This window comes from Podarcis tiliguerta, assembly GCF_965153285.1.
Source record: "Podarcis tiliguerta genome assembly, chromosome: 16".
Taxonomy (NCBI): Eukaryota; Metazoa; Chordata; class Lepidosauria; order Squamata; family Lacertidae; genus Podarcis; species Podarcis tiliguerta.
Window position 1 is genome coordinate 42,080,036 of NC_139549.1, and position 13,966 is coordinate 42,094,001.

Consider the following 13,966-nt stretch of genomic DNA (forward strand, 5'->3'; position numbering starts at 1 on the left):
AGCCCTGAGACTGTAACCCAGAACACCTCCTCACGCCATTCATCTCAGAAACACTCCCACTGAGTTTTGTGGAACTGTTCCAGAGCAAAGGACAGATAGATAAACTGATACTGCCTTTCCAAGTTTGTTTTAACTGTAAATGGCCCTATCAGATGTTTCCTACTGAAATGTCATCCTTTGCTGCTAGGAGTCACTATGGAAGATTCTAGTCCGGTCTTTAAAAAAAGGTATGGGTTTTGCTTATTTTGGCTTCCTAGAGTTTTAAACCTGTATCAGATCTGTATTAAATTTCTGACATACAGAAATTCAACAAGGTTATTCATAAATATAGATCCATGTGTTATATCTACACAAACTAATTTTAAACTATAATAATAATAATATTATTTTTTTTATACCGCGCCCATGAGACTGAGATTCCCCAGCCACTCTGGGCGGCTCCCAATCAAGTGTTAAAAACAGTACAGCGTTAAATATTAAAAACTTCCCTGAACAGGGCTGCCTTCAGATATATAACATTATTTATATTTACTAAGCACTTTTCTCACAAAACTGACTCAAAACTACTTACATAAAGAGCATAAACATTAAAGCCAATTATATCAAAACCAATAGAAACCTAAAAACACATCTATACAAATAAAATAAACAAAAATGAGATATGGTAGTTGATTTCAACAGTGCATTTCTCCAGTAAGAAAAGGTCTTCACAGATTGTTAACTGCTATAATTAGAATAGCTATGGGATATATGACACGCACAGAGAGAGAGAGAGAGAGAGAGAGGGGTGGGGTTGAATTCTTACACTGCAGTCGATGTTAAACTGCAGCTAAGCTTGGAAAAAAGGAAGATGCTTATGTCTGAAGTTCTTAATGACCAAGTGTTTCCAAGAAATCCTCAGGAACAAGGCACAGCCTAACTTCCAAAGTCCAGTAGCTTCCAACCCCATTATTCTCCACTCACAAACTCACAGAATAGCAGCACTGCACTGCATGAACACTTCAAAATAAATGTTTAGCTTTGTTTCATTTTATGTATCATTTTTTTAAAAAATGATGCAGCAGCAAAGTGTGAATAGGCTCTGTTTTAAAGGTCCTGGTTGACTTCTAATATATATTTGTCCTCTCGGAAGTAATAAGAAATAGAAACCTACATGCTCTGGATAAAGCAGAGTGACTGCCTTGGAATCCTTTCCCTGATTTTCTGTTTTATTTTGCTTTTGAAAATGTTTTTGTGGGTCTTTGGACCAAAATAAATATATTATATTTGGCAGATTATTTTAAAAAAAAGATGTAAAGAGTGTCCCTTTTCCTCCTGTGGATGGTTCATTTGTTCAGTTGCATAAATCCTGAAATATTTGGTGACCTTTGGCAAGAACACCTACTGTAATTCTCTACATACCTCTGTTAGCCTTCTTAAGGACAAATTTTCAGAAATTGGCTACGTTTTTCTACTCATACCATTGGCAAAGTTAGATCAGTATCTTACGTTTAACTTTAGACCCAGTAATACGATGGTAGCTTTCTGCTCAGAAAGCTGGCAGATTAAGTGACAGTGCCTTTTTTTAGCATGGTATGAACAATAAGGGCTGCTGCCTTTAAAGTTATAAATCACATAACAATGGCAGGAATCACTGGAAATGAAAATCATGCAAATATCAGGCTTAAACACGCCTAACTCTTTTGCTGGATTGTGGCCAATGTGTGACCTCAAAACATCACTGATATGAAGCAAAGCATAGCTCAGAAGTTTTTCACCTGTGTGTTTCTTAGAAACAAATTAAGATGGTCAAGTTATTTCTCTCCTTTCCAATCCGATTGTACTTATTGGGAACAAGTGTGTGCATGTCTGCACTTAGGTGTGCGTCTGGCAAGGTAGAGGTGACGGGAGCTGTGATTTGTGCTAACTAGCTATTGATCCAGTCAGATCTAGATGTTGTGTACAAGAAACAATAAAAGAAGGGGCCAGGAAGGATGCTGTGTGAAACTCCATTTAAAAATGGAAAAGGCAGCCCCCCAAACAAACCAATTTATGTCCTTGCCTGGATGAAGCCTGAAGAATGCTGATGGGCTTCCCGGCATCTGCCGCGCATGCTAAGCACTCTCTGCCTCAGAAAAAGAAGCTCCCTGCACTGGCATTGAACAAAGAGACAAACAGCAAAGGCAGCATTCAGATTCGACAAAGCCAAAGACACGAAAGCCAGCGGAGCGGGGAGTTTCTCAAACAGCCTCCTAGAAACCTTTCCACATACCCTAAAAACACAAGGCTCAAAACAAAGCAAAACAAAACAAAAACTTTTTCTGAGCAGATGCTGGAAAAACCACCACAAAAAAGGAAGACCGATGGCTAGTATTCCCCAGTAGTCAGCTCCTTGTCCTGTTTCACAGGGATCCTACCCATCTACTGAATTCCACATACTAATGAGCGAATGAAGAAGTGCCTGGGCACAGTTCACCAGATCCTGCTGCCCTGCCTTTCCACCAAATGAAGAAGAGCATTGGAACTGCCTAGCTTTAGCCCTCAACACATTTTAAGCCTGACCTAAAAATGAAAAACTAAGCAATGTCTGCTCCTCTAACTTTTTTATTTTTTTGCTATATTTAATTACTTCAACGCAACACCTGAATTGGAATAAATCAAATGCACCTTAGGAACAAGAAGAAAACCAGGGATTCCTAAGATGAAGAAATTTAACCAGGCACACAGTTCCTTTCCTCTCTTACTTAAATGCCAGTGAAGTGCATATGTGTACGCAATGCACTGCGCTTATTTGAAAGAGTCAGGAAAATATGCTGGAAGAGCCTGCTCTACGTGATGTCGCCATGAGTACCTTTTGATAATTCTGCAGGGGCGGAGGGAGCAAAACCCCAGCACAGCAAAGGGCACATGTGGGACACCTCAAAGGGATCATTCACACGTGAGCCTCCAAGAAGCTGGCTTTTCCTAAAGCAGCTATCCTGGCAAGAACATACATCCCATTGTTGGAAACTTACCCTGCACATCACACAGGCAGTGCGGCAGAGACACAAAAATACTAGCTCGGCCTTCTGCCGCTCCTCCCCCATTTCTTAAGCACAAGGAAAGGCATGGGGGGGGGGGGCGGAGGGAACGGGGCCGACATTAGTTGGCGCAGGTTTTTGCGGCTGATCCTCCCGCAGCCTGCTTCCTCCTCCACCTGCCCGGGACCCAGGAAGGCCACGGCCGCCAAGGGGCTAGAGTCCACTTCCCACCGGCCTTCGGGTTGTGCTGGCCTAGCCTTGCAAGGGGGTTCCTGCCGCCCCTTTCTGCACAGCATCTGCCTGGAAGGGGCGCCCCAGAAGCCCCCCCCCCCACCTCCGCGCGCCCCGTACCTTCTTTGCTGGGGTTGGGCGGCTTGGCCTTCTCCCAGGGCGCCAGGGCCTTGTCGTCGTCGTCCTGCCCCTCCAGGAGGGCCTTGTCGCTGGGCAGGTACCAGGCGGCCGAGTGCTCGGCCATTAGCGAGTCCAGGTCGATGGTGCTCATGGCGCCCTTGCCGCTCTCGACGGCGGCGCTGGCGGCAGCGCAGCAGCTGCTCAGCTCGGCGCTGTCGCCGCTCTGGCTGCCGCCGCCCGCGGCTCCGGCGGGGCCGTCGGGGGGCTTCTTGGCGCTCTTGAGGCCCAGCGGCTGGTCCTCGGAGATGCTGAACTGCTGCCGCTGCAGCTGGATCTGCGCCTGCAGGATCTCCAGCGGGTGGATCTCGTCCTGCACCGGGGCGCCGGCGGGGGGGCCGCCGCCGTAGCTGTCGGGGCTGGAGGTAGAGTTGCTGCCTGCGCCGGCGTGGAGGCTGAGCTGGGCCAGGGAGGCCTTTTGTCCGTTCAGTAGTGCGTGGTCCCCCGGACGGGGCTGCACCGGGCTGCGCCCCGCCGGGCAGCCCTTGGCCAGCTGGTTGTCGGAACTCGACGACACCTCGTCCTCATTGCCGGCCTCGTCGGGGAAGTCGCCTGCGCCGCGGGGCGAGCAGGAGTCCGCCTTCTCCAGGGAGGGCACCAGCTCGGGCTGCTCGGAAAGAGGCGGAGGCAGGAGGAGGTCGCCGCCGCCGCTGCCGCCTCCCTTGGCCCAAGCCGACGGGGGCGAGCTCAGCGCCTTGTGGGACTCGTGGAGGTGCGGAGTGCCGCCCCCTCTTTCTGCCCCCTGCCCGGGGCTCCCGCCTTCCACCCCGGCCGTGGGGCCGTACTTGTCAAAGAAGCTGCTGCCGCCGCCCCCTCCAGCGGCCGGGCTGACGTGCCCGCTGTCCCGTTTCCTGCGCCCCCGACCGCGCCCGCCTCCTGCCTTGGCGTCGGGGCCCGGGCCGGGCGAGTAATTGGGAGACAGGCCGCTCTCGCCCGGGGCCGGCGGGGCCGGCGCGGGCGGCTGAGGTCCGCTGCCCGGCTCGGGAGGCTCGGCCGGGCCGAGCTTGCTCCGCTTGGGGCCTTCGCTCCCCGCCCCGACGCCTCCGCTCCCCGCGGCCGGAGCGCCCTTCTTGCCGAAGGTGACGTTGAGGTTGGGCGCGCCCAGGCTGGCGATCATGTTCTGGCACGCCGTCGAGAGGGCCGCCAGGCAGCTCTGCCCGAAGAGGCCGCTGCTCTCCTTAGGGCCCGGGGCCCCGCCGCCGCCGCCGCTGCCGGGAGGCCCCGCCACCCCGCCCGCCACGCTCCCTTTCGAGAAGGAGCCGAGAGACAGCGCGCCCAGCTTGCTGCTGGACTGCGGCGGCCGGGGCGGAGGCGGCGGCGGCCCAGAGGGCTGGAAGTCCGTCGGGGGCCCGTAGGAGGCGGGCGAGGCGCTGTGCGGGGTGGCCTGGCGGCTGGAGGCGCCGAAGGGGAAGCCCTGCTGGGCCGCGAAGTCCGGCGGGCCCGGCCTGCTGCGCTCCGAGGGCGGGCTCAGGCCGAACTGGCCGTGCAGGCTGCCCGGCGAGGGCACGTGTCCTTCGCCCCCCGACGGAATCCGCAGCGGCGGCGGCGGTGGCTCCTGCAAGCCCGGCATGCCGCCCACGCCTGGCCGGAAGAGCAAGTCCCCTGCGCCCGGCGCAGCCGAGGGAGGATGCGGCGCCGGGAACCAGGCGCCCTCCTGCGCCTCGAAGGCGGGCTCGCCGTGGTGGTGGCCCGCGTGGTGGTGGTGGTGGCCCGCGTGGTGGTGGCTCAGCTGCTGCAGGCTGGGCTGGCGGAGGCGCTGCTGCTGCTGCTGCTGCTGCTGGCTGCGAGAGGCCGCCATCTGCTTGATCATCAGGGCGGCGTTCTGGCGCTGCTGCTGCTGCTGGAGAGCCGCCTGGTGGTCGGCGCCCGGCGGCGGGAAGCTCTCGGGCCCCGGCGGCGTGAAGTCTCCCGGCAGACCCGGGTAGGCGGCCGAGGGCGAGAGGTGGCTGTCCAGGCTGGCGCTGTGCATGCCCGCGCCGCTGCCGCCGCCGCCGCTCCAGGAGTCGAAGCGGGGCCGCTTGGCCACGTTCATGTAGGGGGGGGCGTCGAAGTGTTGCAGCCGCTGGCTGGGAGGCTGCTGAGCCGGCGGGTGGTGGTGAACGCTGAAGACCGGCTCGCCCGGCCCGTAAGGATGCTGCAGGCTCCTGTTCTCCAGCCGGTGGATGGGGTACTCGAACTGCGCGTGCTGGCCTTGCAGGAGGGGGCCGCCGTCCTGAAGGCCGGGGTTGGCCGCGTTGCCCTCGGGGCACGGCTGCTGCCGGGGCAGCGCCGGCGGGCACGAGTTCTGTCTGGCCAGCAGGGCCCCCGGCTGCGGGGGCTGCTGCATTAAAGGGTGCCTGCCTGCGCCCAGGCTCGGCTCCAGGCCCACCGACATCTTGCGAGCGCCCCCAAATCTCTCGAAAAACACGCCGCCGCCGCCGCCGTGCTGCTGCTGCTGCTGCTGGGGGTGCACCTTGCCGAGGCCGCCGGGCCCTCGGGGCAAGGCCGAGGAGGGCCCGGGGAAGTTCCCCCCGCCTGGCGGCACTTGCTGCCTGCTGGCCCCGTAGTGGGGCAGCTGCCCGTCGGCCTCCGACGGCGAGAAGACGGGCAGGTCGAAATGACTCTCGCCGCTCGGGTAACTGTACTCCAGGGACTCCACAGCGGCCGCTGCTTGGCTGGGGAGGCGCCTCTGCGAGTCGAGGCCGTGCGGCTCCGAGGTGGCGGCTCCTGGCAGGCCGTGGAAGGAGGCCGCGCGGTTGGGCGACTGATCCAGCGGCAGGCAGGGCGCCGGCACGCCGGGGTTGTGGTGCTGCGGCGGCGGCTGGAAGTCCTGGAGGGGCCCTGCCCTCTGCTGCCCGAAGCCGTCCGCGCCTGCCTGGCCCTCCGCCAGATGCTGCTCGTAGCCGTCGGCAGCGAAGCTTTGCTGGCCGCCTGGGTAGCTGAGGAGCCGGCCGCCGTGAAGGCAGGAGGCGCTGGGCTCGGCCCCGAAGCCGCCGCTTCCGAAGTGCGACGGCGGCGGCTGGTGGGCGCCGTGCGAAGGCTGCTGGCCGCCGAAGAAGCCGTGCACCGGCTGGGCCTGCTGCAGGTCCGCGTGGCCCCCGCGGGAGGCGTGGAAGCCGTACGCCTCCCCGGGCAAGTTCAAGTTCATGGCCAGCATGGCCGAGGCGGGCTCGCTCAGGGCGCCCAGGGTCCCCGCCTCGCCTCCGGGGGTCCCGCCGTGGAAGGGGGGCGGCTTGAAGTGCGAGCCCATGCCCGGCCCGAAGCCCCCGCCGCCGCCGCCGCCGCGCTCGCCGCTCCGCCCGCTGCCCTGCGGCTCGAACTGCTCCAGCCCGAACATCCCGCCGCTGCTGCCTCGGTCCCTGGCCGGCCGGGTCGGTCCGTCACTGGGGGGCCATGACGGGCGGCCGGCCAGCCAGCCGGGGGCTGCTGCTGCTGCTGCTGCTGCTACTGCAGCGACGCGAGGAGGGAGGACGCCCCGCGCGCCTGGCTCACATCTTGCGGGAAAGTTGCTGCCCGGCGCCGGAGCTCACGGACTCGGCTGGCCGGGAGGCGCGCTCCGCCTCATGGCCCGCGGGAGGCTGAGCCGGGCGGGCTCGTCGTCCTCGTCGCGTTGCCGCTGCCAGGCGCCCGCCCGCCCGCTCGCTCGCCCGCCTGCCTCTTTTGCGCTCGCTCGCTCGCTCGCTCTCCGCCCGCGCCCAAGAAACAGCAACAAGTTTTGCATTTCAGCAGCCGCGTCCAGCCATCCGGGCTGCGCCAATGAGCGCCCGGCGGGGCGGGGCTCCTCCTTAAGGTGGCTCTCCCGGCCGCGCGCTCGCACGGCGTCGCCCCCCGCCAAAGGGAGCCGCCGCCGCCGCCGAGCATCTCCAGCGCCTGCTGCCGGCGGGCTTGGCGGCCGGGCTGCGCCCCAGCGGCGCCTCCTTAAGAGAGCAATTAGTGGGCCGGCGGGGGGCGAAGGGGCCGGCAGCCCCGAATCAATCGGGTGTCATTTAATAGCCGCGCGGCTCTTTCTGAAATATTTATCCCCGTCGCCTGGGTGCGAGCGCGCCTCGCCCGCTGACCTCCGCGGGGGCTGAACTCCACCCGCCCGGCACAGATTTCTCTCCCGCCCCGTCCCGCGCCGGAGCCCCGAGCAAGCAACTTGTTTACGTGCGCGCCCCCCCCCCCCAGCAGAGGCCGGCGCGCGGCCCGCTCCTTCGGGGCCACTCGGGGTCCCCGCCGGGAAGAAGGGGAGCACCTCCCCGCCCCTCCAATGCACCGCAGGCGCTTCCCCCGCCTCCCCCAGGAGATCTATAAATAAGCGGCCTCGAAGAAGTCTTTGTATATGGCAGGAGAGTTTTTAAAGGATTTTTCTGCAGGATCAGGATGCTGGGCTGTGATTAAATATTGATTTTGTGTAATTAGTTTTCATGTGAACTATCCTCCTTGCTGATGGCTTCGAGATTTCAGAACTAGAAAAGGAATGGAATTGGACAGGGAAATTATTACTTAGCAAGTGACGGGCGCTGGAGAGAGCGGCAGCAACGGGAGGGGCTCCTGCAGCAGCTCGCCGGTCGCCCACCGCCGGGCTCCGGGTCCGAGCCCACCCTGCCTGGCCGCTCCCCGCTCAAGCCGGCGGCGCGCTTCCGACGGGGCACCCGCAGCACCGCCTCCTCTCGCCAGCCCGAGGGCGCTCTGGCGAACCCTGCCGAGATTTCTCCGCCCTCTGTACGGGCGCCGGCGCGTGTAAGTTAGGCGCTCTGCACACGCTCTCTTTCCAAAGCCGTACCTTGGAAGCCAAGTCAGTGCCAAAGCTGGGAAATGGGCGTCAATGGAAGGCCCTCCGGGATCCTGGAACAGTAATAACCCACCTTCCACGGGCGCATCGCAAGTCAGTGCTCCCCTGCTGTGCTAGTATAAGGAGACTTTCTTCTGCATCTCTTTCTGCCCCGTGCCACATATAAGGAAGACAACATATTATTAAATCATTGGATGCCATTCTTTTAAATGAAATTGAAGTTAAAGAGCAAAATGTTTTGCGGAAAGGAAAACACTCAGAGAGAGAGAGACCACCTTTACATTTTCACGTGAGATACAATCCTGACGTGTGGTGGAGCAGTGACAGCCCAGCCTGATCATCAATCCTGTGGATTGATACATGTGTATAAGTCTCTAGTTTATGCCCAGGCGTAGTTTGCCTTTTCTCGTTGTTTTTTAATATCCCAACCCTAATCAGTTCAATCTGAAGTGACACAGTGAAAGGAACTGATTTTTTTTATTTATATATTTTTTAAAAAAATATTGGTTTTCACAACATTATAAACAAACAAACATAAATCATAACCTTATTGAAAATTACACTTGTTCACATTGTTAAGTGACTTCCTCGCTTCCCCTTGGTTGAATTTCATTGCATGTCCTTATAACGGTTTTCCAAAAGGAACTGATTGACTCTTTATTTGCCTCTTCTTTTGTTTTGTTTGGTCAAACCATTCTTGGAAGTCATTGCTTCTCAAAAGACTGTGCTGTCTCTCCATTTCAAATATCCTTCCGAGTAGTATCTCTTCCCCCTTGACTGGGGCTTGGGGATGATGATAATAATAATAACAACAACAACAACAATAATAATAATAATAATAATAACTATTTATTTATTTATTTATTTATTTGTACCCCACCCATCTGGCTGGGTTTCCCCAGCCACTCTGGGCGGCTTCCATAGAAACCAAAAATACACTAAAATATCACAGATTAAAAACTTCCCTGAACAGGGCTGCCTTAAGATGTCTTCTGAATGTCAGGTAGTTATTTATCGATTTGACATCTGATGGGAGGGCGTTCCACAGGGCGGGCGCCACTACCAAGAAGGCCCTCTGCCTGGTTCCCTGTAGCTTTGCTTCTCGCAATGAGGGAGCCGCCAGAAGGCCCGCGGCGCTGGACCTCAGTGTCCGGGCAGAACGATGGGGGTGGATACGCTCCTTCAGGTATACTGGGCCGAGGCCATTTAGGGCTTTAAAGGTCAACACCAGCACTTTGAATTGTGCTCGGAAACGTACTGGGAACCAATGTAGGTCTTTCAAGACCGGTGTTATGTGGTCTTGGCGGCCGCCCCCAGTCACCAGTCTAGCTGCCACATTCTGGATTAGTTGTAGTTTCCGAGTCACCTTCAAAGGTAGCCCCACATAGAGCGCATTGCAGTAGTCCAAGCGGGAGATAACTAGAGCATGCACCACTCTGGCGAGACAGTCTGCGGGCAGGTAGGGTCTCAGCCTGCATACCAGGTGGAGTTGGTAGACAGCTGCCCTGGATACAGAATTGACCTGCACCTCCATGGACAGCTGTGAGTCCAAAATGATTCCCAGGCTGCGCACCTGGTCCTTCAGGGGCACAGTTACCCTATTCAGGACCAGGGAGTCCTCCACACCTGCCCGCCTCCTGTCCCCCAAAAACAGTACTTCTGTCTTGTCAGGATTCAACTTCAATCCATTAGCTGCCATCCATCCTCCAACCGCCTCCAGGCACTCACACAGGACCTTCACCGCCTTCACTGGTTCTGATTTGAAAGAGAGATAGAGCTGGGTATCATCCACATACTGATGAACACCCAGCCCAAATCCCCTGATGATCTCTCCCAGCGGCTTCATGTAGATGTTAAAAAGCATGGGGGAGAGGACGGAACCCTGAGGCACCCCACAAGTGAGGGCCCAGGGGTCTGAACACTCATCCCCCACCACCACTTTCTGAGCACGGCCCAGGAGGAAGGAGCGGAACCACTGTATGAGAGTGCCCCCAGCTCCCAGCCCCTCTAGACGGTCCAGAAGGATGTTATGGTCGATGGTATCAAAGGCCGCTGAGAGAAACAGCAAAACTAGGATCTCACCTTTGTCCCTAGCTCGCCGGAGACCATCAACCAGCGCGACCAAGGCAGTTTCAGTCTGTTCACCCAGCCTCCCAGTGGGCCACCCGTGAAGCAGAAGCCAGCAGCACTGTATCAGGAGACCAGATACATACCAAAGTGAATTGGGCACCCAGCTCTAGCCCAGGAGGAGACTCTCCAGGATGCCGTTCCTCACATACAGGAATACAGTTTCCTCTTCCGCTACCACACCTTTAGCATCTAGCACTGATTCCAGAGGTGGCTGCTGTAAATGTGAAAACAGCCATTTGTAACCTCAGCCCCCCCACCCCCCAAAAAACATTTCAGAAGACACTTGGATTTTATAGGAAGGTGAGATTAACATTTGTTCACTGCCCTACCAGATGAGTTCAATTGATTGCAGGGAGGAAGGGAAATGACCAAGAAGCATTCAAATAAAGATCTGTGTAAAGTTTTAAGAGGTGATAAGAGGTAGTCACCTCCAGAGACTGCGCAGCTGTCTTGCACTCCATACTAGTCACCAAGCCTGTTGGCGGAACAATGCGGTATGGACACATTTGTATACCAGACAGCTCCCAAAGAAACATGCAGGAGACACCTTGGCTGAAATGTGTACCTGCTGCTTCTCTGTGTCCTCCTCCTCTCAGTGGTCCTTCCTCTTTCCTCTGTGCTGTCTCCTAGCACTTTTTTCATGCAAGCTAAAGCAGCACAATCCCTTTTCGCTTTCCCTACATAAAATGTGCTCCAAAGCTTTCCTCACTCAGGCTGTGGACACACACTACCCTAAAAAGCACATTCAAAGCACACAGACACACACACCGCCCAAAAAAGAATTCTGCACACTGTCATTTGTAGGGGTAGAATGCAGGGAACTGTAACTGTGAGGAGTGAGCTACAGTGCCTACAATTTCTGAGGCAGAGGTTTTCAGCCTTTCTGAGTCCAGGGCTCCCTTGACCAACCTCATTCTTTCTGCGGCTCCCCTGTGGGAGCCACTTACCCTGGGGTTCCGTTACAGGAATTTCCCTCTACTGTCCCCACCCCACCCCATTCCACCCTTTTTGACGCGCGTATAAGTGGAAGTGCATGTGTCGATGGGATCCCAAGCAACACCACTGCTTTACAGGGCCGAGCTGACACACTCCACATGGCAGCCCCAGCCTGCCCTTCCCAAAATTAGTGTGCACATGGGTGGGGGGTGGAGAGAGCAAAACAAGATGAAGATCAGAAGCAGACATATTTTCTTACTGTGGGGAAGGAAAGCGAGACACACAGCACAAGACACACAGGCAGGCATGGTCCTTTCTTACAACATTCTCCCTGTCTCCACAAAGCTGGGTGACCATTAAGGAGGAGGGGGATGCCTGCAGGGGGAGGGATGTTGGGGGTAGAAGAGAAACTTTCAGGATTATTTTTAAATTCCTCCTTATAGAGAACACCCTCAAGCTAGTTTACTATTTTCTTGCATTTCTCAAGCCCTCTGTGTAAAACTGAGGAACTGTTAGTTACTGAAGCTGGGGAGGATTTTTGTTTGTGGGAGGGGGAGAAAAGATTTTAAGAAGATACAGTAAGCAGTTGTGCAAAAGTATTTTATTTCGGGAAGATAATGAGCTGCAAGTTATAGCTGCCAGCTCCCTTGAGTGTTCCTCAGAGAGAGAGAGAGAGAATGCAGGAAGATATGGGCCGCAAGTTAATGAAAGGATGCCCCCCCCCCCCCGGCTCTCCTGAACATTTTGAGGAACAGTCACCCCAGGTGCCACAGCACACTGGTTGAAAACCAGTGCTTTGAGGGGAAAGGTGTGCTTCCATTTGTGAGTTTCCATCATGCAACTGTGGTCACCAATTGGTTTGCAGCTGTGTTTTGCTTTTGAGTCTCAAATAACATGGAACTAACTAGGCTCAGTCAGGTCAAAGGCGAACTCAGGAAAAGGGTACGTGTGTTAAACTGGGCTCTTGCAAGTTGTAATTTAAGCCCCCAGGTCACTAATAATAATAATAATAATAATAATAATAATAATAATTTATTATTTGTACCCCGCCCATCTGGCTGGGTTTCCCCAGCCACTCTGGGCGGCTTTCAACAAAGACTAAAAATACACTAAAATGTCACACATTAAAAACTTCCCTGAACAGGGCTGCCTTCAGATGTCTTCTGAATGTCAGGTAGTTGTTTATCTCTTTGACATTTGATGGGAGGGCGTTCCACAGGGCGGGCGCCACTACCAAGAAGGCCCTCTGCCTGATTCCCTGTAGCTTTGCTTCTCACAATGAAGGAACCGCCAGAAGGCCCTCGGGCTGGACCTCAGTGTCTGGGCAGAATGATGTGGGTGGATACGCTCCTTCAGGTATACTGGGCTGAGGTCATTTAGGGCTTTAAAGGTCAACACCAGCACTTTGAATTGTGCTCGGAAACGTACTGGGAACCAATGTAGGTCTTTCAAGACCAGTGTTATGTGGTCTCGGCGGCTGCCCCCAGTCACCAGTCTAGCTGCCACATTCTGGATTAGTTGTAGTTTCCGAGTCACCTTCAAAGGTAGCCCCACGTAGAGCGCATTGCAGTAGTCCAAGTGGAAGATAACTAGAGCATGCACCACTCTGGCGAGACAGTCCACGGGCAGGTAGGGTCTCAGCCTGCGTACCAGGTGGAGTTGGTAGACAGCTGCCCTGGATACAGAATTGACCTGCACCTCCATGGACAGCTGTGAGTCCAAAATGACTCCCAGGCTGCACACCTGGTCCTTCAGGGGCAAAGTTACCCAATCCAGGATCAGGGAGTCCTCCACACCCGCCTGCCCCCTGTCTCCCAAGAACAGTACTTCTGTCTTATCAGGATTCAACCTCAATCCATTAGCCACCATCCATCCTACAACTGCCTCCAGGCACTCACACAGGACCTTCATCGCCTTCACTGGTTCTGATTTGAAAGAGAGGTAGAGCTGGGTATAATCTGCATATTGATGGACACCCAGCCCAAACCCCCTGATGATCTCTCCCAGCAGCTTCATGTAGATGTTAAACAGCATGGGGGAGAGGACGGAACCCTGAGACACCCCACAAGTGAGGGCCCAGGGGTCTGAACACTCATCCCCCACCACCACATTCTGAACACGGCCTGTTTTCCCCTGCTGCATTTCAAGTCACAGTTTCACATTGCTGTGCATGCTAAAGAGGGGTGGAGATGTCTTCACCCAATGCACATTGCCTGGCTTGTTTTTTCCCCAGCCCCCAGAACTCCTATTCCACAGAGCCATCATCTGCACATATACAGCGGTTGCCGCAGATGTAGGCACCTCAGCTTAACTGAGTCTTAAGTCTTCAAATCAGATGGAAAATGGTTTCAGGGAAAACGCATCAAACAGCAGTGTTTCTCAAGAAACTACAGGATGCAGATGGATTGTGGCTAACGTCATGTGTATTCAAGCTTTAAACAACAGTGGTGGGAGCACACTGGAGCTGGAGTAAGCAGTATGCAAGAAATGCATGTGCAAGTATCTTTTTATTAAAGTTAATATTTAGAAACCTGAAAAATATTATTCTAAATATTTCTCCCCTGCCCCCTTAAAATGTTAAAAGTGGTTAAATATCAAGGTCCCTAAGGGGGAATATAACTAGACAGCCTGAACCCACCATTTATAATTCTCTTTTCACGTGCTTATGCCAGCTGAACTCCATCATGAAGTAGAATCATTCTGGCCATGATCCAGAGAGCTCCTTTAGTAAGAGCATGTA

The 13,966-nt window shown here is 55.1% G+C and overlaps 1 protein-coding gene across 1 annotated transcript in view; it reads right to left on the reverse strand.

Annotated features, from left to right (window-relative positions):
- MN1 (MN1 proto-oncogene, transcriptional regulator) overlaps nucleotides 1–7,059 on the reverse strand; it is a 41,310-nt gene extending 34,251 nt beyond the window's left edge. The window contains exon 1 of the mRNA XM_083419021.1: nucleotides 3,351–7,059. Within this exon, the coding sequence (XP_083275147.1) occupies nucleotides 3,351–6,723 (3,373 nt within the window). The 5' untranslated portion in view covers nucleotides 6,724–7,059. The remainder of the gene's footprint in view (nucleotides 1–3,350) is intronic.
- Nucleotides 7,060–13,966: the final 6,907 nt, after the last annotated feature.